The 13,219-nt window shown below is 47.8% G+C and overlaps 1 protein-coding gene across 1 annotated transcript; it reads right to left on the bottom strand.

The window, feature by feature from the left end:
* Positions 1–2,222: 2,222 nt before the first annotated feature.
* On the bottom strand, positions 2,223–12,851 carry LOC135370754 (protein scabrous-like). The gene is made up of 11 exons (XM_064604975.1): positions 12,742–12,851; positions 11,836–11,972; positions 11,588–11,724; positions 10,721–10,826; positions 10,398–10,562; positions 9,997–10,297; positions 4,083–4,219; positions 3,835–3,971; positions 2,962–3,067; positions 2,639–2,803; positions 2,223–2,538 (listed from the first exon to the last, which is right to left on the bottom strand). The coding sequence occupies exons 2-11, from the start codon at positions 11,963–11,965 to the stop codon at positions 2,243–2,245; spliced, it is 1,680 nt and encodes a 559-aa protein (XP_064461045.1). The 5' UTR covers positions 11,966–11,972; positions 12,742–12,851; the 3' UTR covers positions 2,223–2,242.
* Positions 12,852–13,219: the final 368 nt, after the last annotated feature.

Raw genomic sequence — 13,219 nt, 5'->3', positions numbered from 1 at the left:
CCCAGTCGAAGGGCATAAGTCGTCGCTAATATGCCTCTGGCACCATGATACAAGGGGTTTCATCCACTTTAAAGGGCTCTGTTGCCGTCTTCTCTGAAGTTTGGGGTCGCCTCAGTTACAATCCCAGTCGAAGGGTATAAGTCGTCGCTATAATATGCCTCTGGCACCATGATACAAGGGGTTTCATCCACTTTAAAGGGCTCTGTTGCCGTCTTCTCTGAAGTTTGGGGTCGCCTCAGTTACAATCCCAGTCGAAGGGCATAAGTCGTCGCTATAATATGCCTCTGGCACCATGATACAAGGGGTTTCATCCACTTTAAAGGGCTCTGTTGCCGTCTTCTCTGAAGTTTGGGGTCGCCTCAGTTACAATCCCAGTCGAAGGGCATAAGTCGTCGCTAATATGCCTCTGGCACCATGATACAAGGGGTTTCATCCACTTTAAAGGGCTCTGTTGCCGTCTTCTCTGAAGTTTGGGGTCGCCTCAGTTACAATCCCAGTCGAAGGGCATAAGTCGTCGCTAATATGCCTCTGGCACCATGATACAAGGGGTTTCATCCACTTTAAAGGGCTCTGTTGCCCTCTTCTCTGAAGTTTGGGGTCGCCTCAGTTACTTTTCAAAAGTAACTAAGTTACAGATATTCAGCTTCAAAAGTAATTAAGTTACAGTTAGAGTTACTGACAGGAAAATATACTGAGATACAGTGATAAATACCTTGGAAAGGTATCCGAGTACGAGTGGGGTTACTTTTTGCAATTCTGCACGCAGACCATATCTTTCGCCTTTGGCTCATAATAGGTGTCACTAGAGCCACAGAGACATCCCTTTTTGGGTAATCGTACGTAATCGCAGGGAAAATATTGAAAGGAACGCCTAAACTGGGGGTAACCGAGACAGGGACAGGTGTAACGCTTAGAAGCTTCGTTTTCGGCTCACAGCGGAGACATTTCAGCCCAAAATTTCCGTTCTCCTTCGTTCTGATGACTTTAAAGTGCTCTTGGTATTCTGGCCACGGTACCTCTGACAGAACGGAGGCAACTTTGTTCGGGCTACTCGTCGTAACAGCCTCACAGACGGCGTCCGCGCCTGAGGTGGCGTCGACGCCTTCAAACTCGGCCATTCTCTTCACTACCGCCAAGGCTGCCAAGAGAGTGGCGAGGAACAAGGAATGTCACTTGCGAGTGCGAGGGCGTGAGCACGTGCAGCAAGGGCGAGGAAGAGTGGAGCTCGTGCCTGGTGTCGGCTAGGGAGCCTCGACGGGTTTCTGCTGCTTCTCACGCGCATGCAGGATCCCTTGTGACGGCGCACGCTTCGCGCCACCTCCTGCTCGGCGACGGTGTTTCGTCGTTTTTACTCAAAATATACTCGAAACGACAGATACAAGTTTCTGAAAAAGTAATTAAGTTACAGTTAGAAGTGCGTGTTTGAAAATGTATCTAATATTTCCTCAAGATACACAAAAAGTATCTAAGTACTCTAAGTACTCAGATACTTTTACTAAGTTGCTTAACAACCCTAGACATAGCTGTAATGATGACCGCCCCTCCCCCCATGTTTTTGCTACAGCCCGATGTTTGCGAATCTGGATGAACTGGTGATGGTGATGTGATAAAGGAAAACATGGCCATGTGAGTCACGACAAAGTCGAACTGGCTACCCCAGGACGCTTGCACGCAGAAAATACAAACGGATGAACGAGTTAATGTGATGGGGTTCAACATGTAGTTCAAAAGTTTCAACAAAGTGAGTGTAAAATGTCGGAATCGCTGGGGGCACACACAGCACATATTGAGCGACTCATAGAATGTCCATAAGCCCGGTTGTACGTAGGAAATCTTCAATTGCCCTCGGCGCCTTGTCGGACGACTGAGGACCTAACAGTTTCGCGATGTCGAAGGCTCGGGAGTCCACACGAGACAGGCTCGCCTCTAAAACCCTTGGAATATCAATCAACGTATTTCCGACACCTGAGAAGGATGGTTCTACGTCCTCTATACAACGCCACACTCACTGCAGTTCGGAGAGTCACGCCTGCCCAGTTTGAAGAGACATGCCCAGACGTGCCCAGAAGTGAGACGTGCCCTGTACGGTACATTGAGTTTGGATGAAGTACTGTTTGGCATTGCGGCAATAGCGTTGAGCTAAAGCTGTTGACAAAAAGTTCGCAACTAGTGGTCGAGTTTGAAACACAGAGTTATTTTAGGACTTGTGACTGAGGCATCAATAATTTATCCATCCTTTATTTCAATTTATTCTAGCAGTCAAAGTTTCAAAGCTTGCATCTCTCATCTTCATTTCTACCTGGGGATAGGAATAATGATAGAGGCCTCCTACGCCGCCTCTGATTGACCATTCGATGCCGTCGGCGAAGCTGGCGTGGGCCCCGGCGAGGTTGAGTCCATTGAGATTTGCCACGTGACAGCGCGTGTACCACCAGGCTCCCCTGTATGTAACGGCACAGTTGCCGTCAGGGTTCATGTCGTTGTCCTTGTCAAACGTGCTGAAGCTGGATCCGTTTGCTTGACTGAATGCATCATAACCTGGGAAGAATACATGCCCAAAAATTTTGAAGCGAACGGCGGAAGATTGCTCGCATCTGGGTAGAAAGCCTTGAAACTGTACTACGTTCTTTAGATTTACCTTTTGCTCCCGTGTACCCGCTGACTATGAGCTTGTACAGTTCATTTTCACCAGCAATTTTGAAGAGAGCGTAGTCCGCCGTGAAAGTCTCTCCCGTGCGATTCGTGAGTACGATCCGGAGTGACGTTGCCTTGTTAGATGTCATGACGTGGATCAGCTGATTTCCTGTCAAATTGCGCAATACGCCAATTGGACTGTGAGATCGTGCATCTTATGCTGCGTTTACTTATGTATTTAAAGAGCACCTTCGCTCTCAGCTCATGGACGGAAACAGTGACCGAGTAAACTTTGCAAGCATTCATCTTCTGATCTGCTTACCATACCTAGCCAGAATTCTTTTGCTGGGTCCCCGAAACCATTTTTGTAAGCCTTCCAATCTCGATAGAAGTCGTACACTGGATTTCCAAACTGCCCGCGCCGTTGAAAAACCTAAAGAAATGTAAAACATGTACGATATGTGACTAATGCAACTTGCAACTGAAACCCAAAAAACATGTTTCTTTGTCGTAAATATAGAAGAACATCACCAGCCTGCAGAAGCAAATTGGAGCACAGCAACGTTCAGAAATAATCGAGGTTACAAAGTATCTAACTTCTAAGGGCAAAGCCGTTTCGAGAAGACATGGGTGAATGTGCTGGTGTGGACGAAACTGGCCGCGTGCGGGCGCGGAAAATGGCGCGGAGCCGGCTGACATAGTTCCGAGCGTCGGGGAGGACGGAGGGAAAAGATGGGGCCAGGAGTACGCCAGGCAGCTCGGATGGAGCTCAGCCGTGGCCGAGTTTGCAGACAGACCGGAGGACAAGGAGGACCACGGGCAGAGCCTTGATCTGGGCAGAAGGTGTGGGATGAGCCTTCAGAGCGGTCTTTTGGAGCCCATGAAAACGCAGCGTTCTTGACGCACTTGGTCCAGACGAAACTGAAGCCTTAAAGACTTTACGGGTCGGCCATAGCGATCGCACACCTAATCATACGCGCGTGTCCTACTTTGCGAACGGCTCTGATTTCAAGGTATGCATCAATATATGTTTCACATATTTCTAGGTCGAGTTAATGGCAGTGGCAAGACTTCTAGGATGTTAACGTAGTCACCATGCACTCACTGATGTCGCTCCCCTCCCACATTCGAGACTTGTTGCTCTACCTTTTAGAAGACGTAGTTTCTGCATCATCCACGGCAACGAGCTTCAAAACTCACCGTCCAACCACCTCCGTCTGATTCCATATCGCAGTAAGTTGCAATAGCCGGCTTTGATCCTTCGTAAGGAAAGATGTTGAAGACACCACTGTGGTTCTGGCCTGAGATATAAAGATCGGCGCAATCTCTTGGACGGCCTGGAAGGTCACAAGAAGTTTTTCTCGTATTTCACTCGTATCTGCAGTCACTTGTCGAACCACCCGAATAAATATAGATAATAATAACGTACGCTTATCTATATGTCTTACCGCTCAGAAGGGCCTTTCTCAGATCCGCAACGGACTGTTCTATATTTGTCAGGGACTGCTCGACCGTTGGTGCGCATAAAGCACTGGAGGCAACGATGAGTACCACCAATGTAGATGCAGTGACGGCCATTTCTAGACTGTGTAGGTTTCCAACAATTAGTATGCTCTGTCGCATGTACGTTCAGTAACATCAATATTCGTCATCTCGTATCTGTCCACGTTGTACACAGCTAACACGAACAGTGTGGCTCCTTAACATATTTAGTGAAAGCTAAGTTCGATAACGATAATCAAAAAAAAAAAAAAAAAGAAAAGAAAAGGGGGTTCTGGTGTAATTGCCCGCTGGGGAGGGGTGCGGAATATTCTGACGTCTCCCCATTTCAACTTCCTTTTAGCAGCAGCAGCAGTACATAAGCTGGATGGAGTGCTGATGCAGGGTGGCTGCCCTATCGGGCGTCTGCAGCTCTATTTCTTTTATGGGGATTATGGGATCATTTTACTTCCTTTTACACGCAGTATAAGCGAACTCAATAAGGGTACGATGTCTAATGCGCATACAGTTTTGAATCATCATGCACGAGATATTTTTTACAGCTTCAGGGGGTCAGAATGTGAGCACTTCTGCTTAACTCTTAATGCATGCTTAATCTGCTTAATTCCTTTCTCTATTTGGATAGCATTATCTCCATATCACGACAAATGCCTAGTGCGCCCAAGAAACACTGGCAGACGACGCAACGCACCTGATGAAAGATTCGAGCCATCCCCAATACACCACGAAGAAACTTCTTGTTTCATTTACAGCGAGAACTTCAAGACGCCTTTTTCAAGTGCAACGTGCGTTTTGTTTGCCGACGTTTAGTTAAAGTAATAGTGGTTGGTAAGTATGTCAAAAGTGTAACTTACGTTGGAAGGACGGTCTAGCAGCGTGTCACTGTGTGAAGCAGCGTCTGAAACGACGACACGTGCAGCTATCAAAGCAGGAGCTTGAGTGGCACATATATTCACGCCTTATCTTGGGGTTTCCTCAGGTTTCGATTGCAAATGACGGAGAATAAACACTGTTTCGGTTTTCCCAGCACTTCGGGCAAAGTTTAGGGGACTGCCTGTGAGCTGCGAGAGTTATGAGCAAGGGCCCATGTTGCAAGCCTTTCCCTTTGTTCTGACGCACGCATGATTGAGCAAGCGACTTCTTGTCAGTCAGTACGGTGATATTTGAGGAATGCGACTGTTTGTGTGTGTGGGGGGGGGGGCGTTTTTTGTGGGAGCGCGTAGCGGGGAGGGGAGAGAAGGAAATCCCGTGTATAAAATGATGTTTTTTTCACGATCACGATCAAAAACTAATTTTTGTTTTCTCGGTCTTAGACTGCTCCTTTAAACTTCTGCCGTCTCAAATCGGTCTTGAACAGGTTGAGCCCGGGCCCTGCACGCTCACGTGTAGTGCTCTCGACACCTTCCTTTTAGTCTCTTGGGTGAACGACAGTAAGATATCGTCGTGTCGTTCTGTCTAATTTTCGTGCCCAAGCGTCTCCTCCTCATAGATCTTGTTCACCAGCTTGCCTGCGGTCAGTGGCGTATCTAGAGCTACCTGCGCCCATGGCAACATGGTTAACATGATGTCCTTGGGGATGCGTTTTCGTGTGGTCCGCACTAGGTTTCACGGTACGACCTCTCTAATGGGGGTGTTTTAGATCATTTATGAATGTGCGAGGTTGAGTGCCCGACCTGGCACATTCACACCCTACCACATAATGGCGCCCCTGTTCACCTGGCGCCCATGGCACCTGTCCACACCTGCCACACCCTAGATACGCCACTGCCTGCGGTTATGCTGTTTTATCTAGCAATCATGTCATTTGCGTTCCGCGTTTTGTACACAAAATCACTGATCGTAAGCATCTTTACGTGTTCTTGTTGACTCCTCTACGTGTAGTAGCTCCTCTGCGCCTCTCTGCGCCCCTTTTTTCCCCGCGTAAGCGTCGCGAAGCAACTGTGGCTATGAGCGGCGTACAGACCTGGGCAAATGGAGAGAGAGAACAGCAAAAACGAGTGGGGGACAGTCAGTGGCGGATCCAGGGGGGGGGGGAGGGGCGACTGGGCAAACGCCCCCAAAACGTTATGTTATAACATTAGTTTTCCCCTCTCCCCTCCCCAGTTACGCGTTTCAACAAAGAAATTGTCCCCGTGTCCCCCCCCCCTCCAAAGCGAGGGTCTGGGGACAATGGGGTTCATATGCGTCCTGGGCCGACTTCAAAAGGAATTGTGCCGACATTCGTCTGGAAAGTCTACCGGAAAACCCAGGGAAAACCTCAGACAGCACAGTCCGTGGTAGTATTCGAACCCACCATCTCCCAGTCTTCAGCACGACCCTTCACTCTCATATGCCACGCAAGCAACCAGCGGCATGGCCGAACGGCTTATGGCGTCCGTCTCGTTGGTGGTAGCCAATGTCGTGCTGAAGACTGGGAGGTGGAGGGTTCGAATCCTACCACCGGCTGTGCTGCCTGAGGTTTTCCCAGGGTTTTCCGAAGAGGGCTGAGGTTTTCCCAGGGCTTCGAAGAATGTCGGCACAGTTCCCCCTGAAGTCGGCACAAGACGCATACTAACCCCCCTGTCCCCCACTCCTTCCTGCTGTCCTCTCTCCATCTCTCCACATCTGTACGCCGCTCATAGCCAAAGTTGCTGAAATGGGCTGCAGCACGGGCTCTGTTGCCGTGTTTTCTGAAGTTTGCGGTCGCCTCAGTTGCAATCCCAGTAGAAGGGCATAGCATAAGTCGTCGCTAATATGCCTCTGGCACCACGATACAAGGGGTTTCATCCACTTTAAAGGGCTATGTTGCCGTCTTTTCTGAAGTTTGCGGTCGCCTCAGGTACAATCCCAGTAGAAGGGCATAGCTTAAGTCGTCGCTAATCTCTTTGCCCCCGTGATACAAGGGCGTTCCCCCAGTTTAAACGCTCTGCTGCTGCTTTTTCTGAATTACCGCGCTTCCCCTTAGACAGGGAGAGGCTAATCATAAATTGCGGTTTCTATCGCTTACAAATTTCGGGCACAGCCGGTGAATCCTGTTTGTGTCAGTGTCAAAGTAGCGGCACCTTTCCTGTCGCGAAATTTTTGCAATTTTTTGACCCTTTAAATAAAATTAAAAATTCTCAACAAACTCGCGTGCAACGCCTCTGATGCCGGTGGTTGTACCGCTGCCACTAAAGCGGCAAACTGTAATTGAAATTACATTGCTCCGCTGTGCTTCTGGAAGAAGTTAAATAAAATTTCCAAAAGCGTGTGCACCGACCCTTAAACTGGAGTATGCCGGTGGTTGTACCGCTGCCACTAAAGCGGTAAACTGTAATTCAAATTACATTGCTCCGCTGTGCTTCTGGAGGAAATGAAATAAAATTATACAAAGACTCGTGTACACCTCTCCTCTAAAGTGCCACGGTCAAGGTCATGTCACTAGCATCAAAGCTGCGAATAATAATTCAAGTTGCATTGCTCCGCTGTGCTGCAGCAGAGGAACTATCTGAGTGCGCGTGATTACTGCTAACAGGCCTCAGTCCATAGAGATGCCGCATGGCGTGTCACGCGTCCTATCGGACATCTGTCAGTCCCTCTTTCAACTTTCTATCCCGACATGTAACCCTGCCAGTTTGTGTCCTTTCGGGATCAGAAATCGGTTGTCACGTTTGGATAGCAAGCCTTCCTATAGCAGTGGTAGTGCACAATGGTTGCACAGTGGTGCATGGGGGTTAGAGTGTTTAGAGAAGGAATTCGCAGATTTTCTTTCGGGAAACAAACAGTTCTTTGCGAACCCAGCATGTACTGGCTGATTTCATTTCACGAAATGTCATCTCTCCTGTTCGATCTCTTTTGGATGTCGCTGATGTTGGGTTGCCCCAAACAGTCCTGGGAACCAGGTCAGCGTAATACGAAATTATTTTTTTTTTTTACATTCAAACTCAAACTTGTAAATAAATTGAGATGCACCATGTTTCCACTTCCTTATGCAGAAAGCCGTCCATTCACAATACATTCTGCAACGTTCTCACACTCCCTCGAAAGCAATCAGGGGGACCTCATCAGGTATATTCAGGGATTTATCAAGATCCCCCCCCCCCAAAAAAAAAGTTTTTGCGCCACCCCGTAATTGTTTTTCTTTACGACATAGCCAGGATTGTTAAAGTTACTTTTCAAAAGTAACTAAGTTACAGTTAGAGTTACTGTCAGGAAAATATACTGAGATACAGTGATAAATACCTTGGAAAAGTATCCGAGTACGGGTGGAGTTACTTTTTGCAATTCTGCACGCAGACCATATCTTTCGCCTTTGGCTCATAATAGGTGTCACTCTAGAGCCACAGAGACATCCCTTTTTGGGTAATCGTACGTAATCGCAGGCAAAATATTGAAAGGAACGCCTAAACTGGAGGTAACCGAGACAGGGACAGGTGAAACGCTTAGAAGCTTCGTCTTCGGCTCACAGCGGAGACATTTCAGCCCAAAATTTCCGTTCTCCTTCGTTCTGATGACTTTAAAGTGCTCTTGGTATTGTGGCCACGGTACCTCTGACAAGAACGGAGGCAACTTTGCTCGGGCTACTCGTCGTAACAGCCTCACAGACGGCGTCCGCGCCCGAGGTGGCGTCGACGCCTTCAAACTCGGCCATTCTCTTCACTACCGCCAAGGCTGCCAAGAGAGTGGCGAGAAACAAGGAATGTCACTTGCGAGTGCGGGGGCGTGAGCACGTGCAGCAAGGGCGAGGAAGAGTGGAGCTCGTGCCTGGTGTCGGCTAGGGAGCCTCGACGGGTTTCTGCTGCTTCTCACGCGCATGCAGGATCCCTTGTGACGGCGCACGCTTCGCGCCACCTCCTGCTCGGCGACGGTGTTTCTCGTTTTTACTCAAAATATACTCGAAAAGACAGATACAAGTTAGTGAAAAAGTAATTAAGTTACAGTTAGAAGTGCGTGTTTGAAAATGTACCTAATATTTCCTCAAGATACACAAAAAGTATCTAAGTACTCTAAGTACTCAGATACTTTTACTAAGTTACTTAACAACCCTGGACATAGCTGTAATGATGACTGCCCCTCACCCCATGAATCTGGATGAACTGGTGATGGTGATGTGATAAAGAAAAACATGGCCATGTGAGTCACGACAAAGTCGAACTGGCTACCCCAAGACGCTTGCACACAGAAAATACAAACGAATGAACGAGTTAATGTGATGGGGTTCAACATGTAGTTCAAAAGTTTCAGCCAAGTCAGTGTAAAATGTCGAAAGCGCTGGGGGTATACACAGCACACATTAAGGAAGTCATAGAATGTCCATAAGCCCGGTTGTTCGTAGAAAATCTTCAAGTGCCCTCAGCGCCTTATCGGACGACTGAGGAGCTAACAGTTTCGCGATGTCAAAGGCTCGGGAGTTCACACGAGGCACGCTCGCCTCTAAAACTCTTCGAGTATGAACGTATTTCCGACAACTGGGAAGGATATGTTCTATACGTCCTCTACAACGTCACACTCACTGCAGTTCGGAAAGTCACGCCTGCTCAGTTTGAAGACGTGCGCTGTACGGTACATTGAGCCTGGGTGAAGTAATGTTTGGCATCGCGGCGATAGCGTTGAGCTAAAGGTGTCGAAAATAAGCTCACAAGGTACAGAGTTCTTTTAGGACTTGTGACTGAGGCATCAAGAATTTATCCATCCTTTATTTCAATTTATTCTAGCAGCCAAAGTTCCAAAGCTTGCATCTCTACCTGGGGATAGGAATAATGATAGAGGCCTCCTACGCCAAGGTACATTTTTGCAAAATTGTACCTATAAAAGGTTTTTTTTTAAAGGTACAGCGTTTAGAGTTTAGAATTTATTCATAAACGTGTAACGAAGCGCATGCCGATTGAGTGAGATTTCTTTTTTTATGCGTCTGCAGTTCCAGCAGCCAAAGTTCCAAAGCTTCTCTCTCTGATTTTCATTTCTACCTGCGGGAAGGAGTAATGATATAGGCTTCCTATGCCGCCTCTGATTGACCATTCGATGCCGTCAGCGAAGCTCGCGTGGGCCCCGGCGAGGTTGAGGCCATTGAGATTTGCCACGTGACAGCTCGTGTACCACCAGGCTCCCCTGTATGTAACGGCACAGTTGCTGTCACGGCTCATGTCGTAGTCCCTGTCAAACGTGCTGAACCTGGATCCGTTTGCTTGACTGAATGCATCATAACCTGGGAAGAATACATGCGCAAAAATTTTGAAGCGAACGGCGGAAGATGGCTTGCATGTGGGTAGAAAGCCTTGAAACTGTACTACGTTCTTTAGATTTACCTTTTGCTCCCGTGTACCCGCTGACTATGAGCTTGTACTGTTCCTTTTCACCAGCAATTTTGAAGGAAGCGTAGTCCGCTGCGAAAGTCTCTCCCGTGCGATTCGTGAGTACGATACGGAGTGACATTGCCTTGTTAGATGTCATGACGTGGATCAGGTCATTTCCTGTCAAATTGCGCAATACGCCAATTGGACTGTGAGATCGTGCATCTTATGCTGCGTTTACTTATGTATTTAAAGAGCACCTTCGCTCTCAGCTCATGGACGGAAACAGTGACCGAGTAAACTTTGCAAGCATTCATATTCTGATCTGCTTACCATACCTAGCCAGAATTCTTTTGCTGGGTCCCCGAAACCATTTTTGTAAGCCTTCCAATCTCGATAGAAGTCGTACACTGTATTTCCAAACTGCCCGCGCCGTTGAAAAACCTAAAGAAATGTAAAACATGTACGATATGTGACTAATGCAATTTGCAATTGTAACCCAAAAAACATGTTTCTTTGTCGTAAATATAGAAGAGCGTCACCAGCCTGCAGAAGCAAATTGGAGCACAGCAACGTTCAGAAATCACCGAGGTTACAAAGTATCTAACTTCTAAGGGCAAAGCCGTTTCGAGAAGACATGGGTGAATGTGCTGGTGTGGACGAAAAGGGCCGGGGACGTTTGCGGGCGCGGAGGCGGCTGACATAGTTCTGAGCGTCGGGGAGGACGGAGGGAAAAGATGGGGCCAGGAGTACGCCATGCAGCTCGGATGGAGCTCAGCCGTGGTCGGGTTTGCAGACAGACCGGAGGCCAAGGAGGACCAGGGGCAGAGCCTTGATCTGGGCAGAAGGTGTGGGATGAGCCTTCAGAGCGGTCTTTTGGAGCCCATGAAAACGCAGCGTTCTTGACGCACTTGGTCCAGACGAAACTGAAGCCTTAAAGACTTTACGGGTCGGCCATAGCGATCGCACACCTAACCATACGCGCGTGCCCTACTTTGCGAACGGCTCGAATTTCAAGCTATGCATCAATATATGTTTCACATATTTCTAGGTCGAGTTAATGGCAGTGGCAAGACTTCTAGGATGTTAACGTAGTCAACATGCACTCACTGATGTCGCTCCCCTCCCACATTCGAGACTTGTTGCTCTACTTTTTAGTAGACGTAGTTTCAGCATCATCCACGGCAACGAGCTTCAAAACTCACCGTCCAACCACCTCCGTCTGATTCCATATCGCAGTAAGTTGCAATAGCCGGCTTTGATCCTTCGTAAGGAAAGATGTTGAAGACACCACTGTGGTTCTGGCCAGAGATATAAAGATCGGCGCAATCTCTTGGACGGCCTGGAAGGTCAGAAGAAGTTTTTCTCGTATTTCACTCGTATCTGCAGTCACTTGTCGAACCACCCGAATAAATATAGATAATAATAACGTACGCTTATCTATATGTCTTACCGCTCAGAAGGGTCTTTCTCAGATCCGCAACGGACTGTTCTATATTTGTCAGGGACTGCTCGACCGTTGGTGCGCATAAAGTACTGGAGGCAACGATGAGTACCACCAGTATAGATGCAGTGACGGCCATTTCTAGACTGTGTAGATTTCCAACAATTAGTATGCCCTGTCGCATGTACGTTCAGTAACATCAATATTCGTCATCTCGTATCTGTCCACGTTGTACACAGCTAACGCGAACAGTGTGGCTCCTTAACATCTTTAGTGAAAGCTAAGTTCGACAACGATAATGAAAAAAAGAAAAAGAAAAAGAAAAGGGGGTTCTGGTGTAATTGCCCGCTGGGGAGGGATGCGGAGTATTCTGATGTCTCCCCATTTCAACTTCCTTTTAGCAGCAGCAGCAGTACATAAGCTGGACGGAGTGCTGGTGCAGGGTGGCTGCCCCATCGGACGTCTGCAGCTCCATTTCTTTTGTGGGGGTTATGGAGGTCATTTTACTTCCCTTTACACGCAGTATAAGCGAACTCAATAAGGGTACGATGTCTAATGCGCATACAGTTTTGAATCATCATGCACGAGATATTTTTTACAGCTTCAGGGGGTCAGAATGTGAGCACTTCTGCTTATAACTCTTAATGCATGCTTAATCTGCTTAATTCCTTTCTCTATTTGGATAGCATTGTCTCCATATCACGACAAATGCCTAGTGCGCCCAAGAAACACTGGCAGACGACGCAACGCACCTGATGAAAGATTGGAGCCATCCCCAATACACCACGAAGAAACTTCTTGTTTCATTTACAGCAAGAACTTCAATACGCCTTTTTCAAGCGCAACGTGCATTTTTTTTGCCGACGTTTAGTTAAAGTAATAGTGGTTGGTAAGTATGTCAAAAGTGTAACTTACGTTGGAAGGACGGTCTAGCTGCGTGTCACTGTGTGAAGCAGCGTCTGAAACGACGACATGTGCAGCTATCAAAGCAGGAACTTGAGTGGCACATATATTCACGCCTTATCTTGGGGTTTCCTCAGGTTTCGATTGCAAAAGACGGAGCACAAACACGGTTTCGGTTTTCCCAGCGCTTCGGGCAAAGTTTAGGGGACTGCCTGTGAGCTGCGAGAGTTATGAGCACGGACTCCTGTTGCAAGCAGGGTGTCGGAGCGAACCGAAAACCGGAACCGAAAACCGAAAAAAACCGCTATTTTGGTGCGAACCGGAACGGAATCGAAACCGTATACGTTTTTTTCGCTCAGGAGGGAAACCGAAAAATATATTTAACGGTTTTCGGTCCAAGAAAAAACTTCGCCGGTTTGGACTCCGGATAGGCGAATGAAACAGACGACGTGTGCTCTGAAGTCATGTCATGGATACTGTACGAGGGTTA

Source organism: Ornithodoros turicata, chromosome 1 (genome assembly GCF_037126465.1).
Source record: "Ornithodoros turicata isolate Travis chromosome 1, ASM3712646v1, whole genome shotgun sequence".
Lineage (NCBI taxonomy): Eukaryota > Metazoa > Arthropoda > Arachnida > Ixodida > Argasidae > Ornithodoros > Ornithodoros turicata.
The sequence above is the reverse complement of the archived record's forward strand: the minus strand, read 5'-3'. Positions and strand labels throughout refer to the sequence as shown.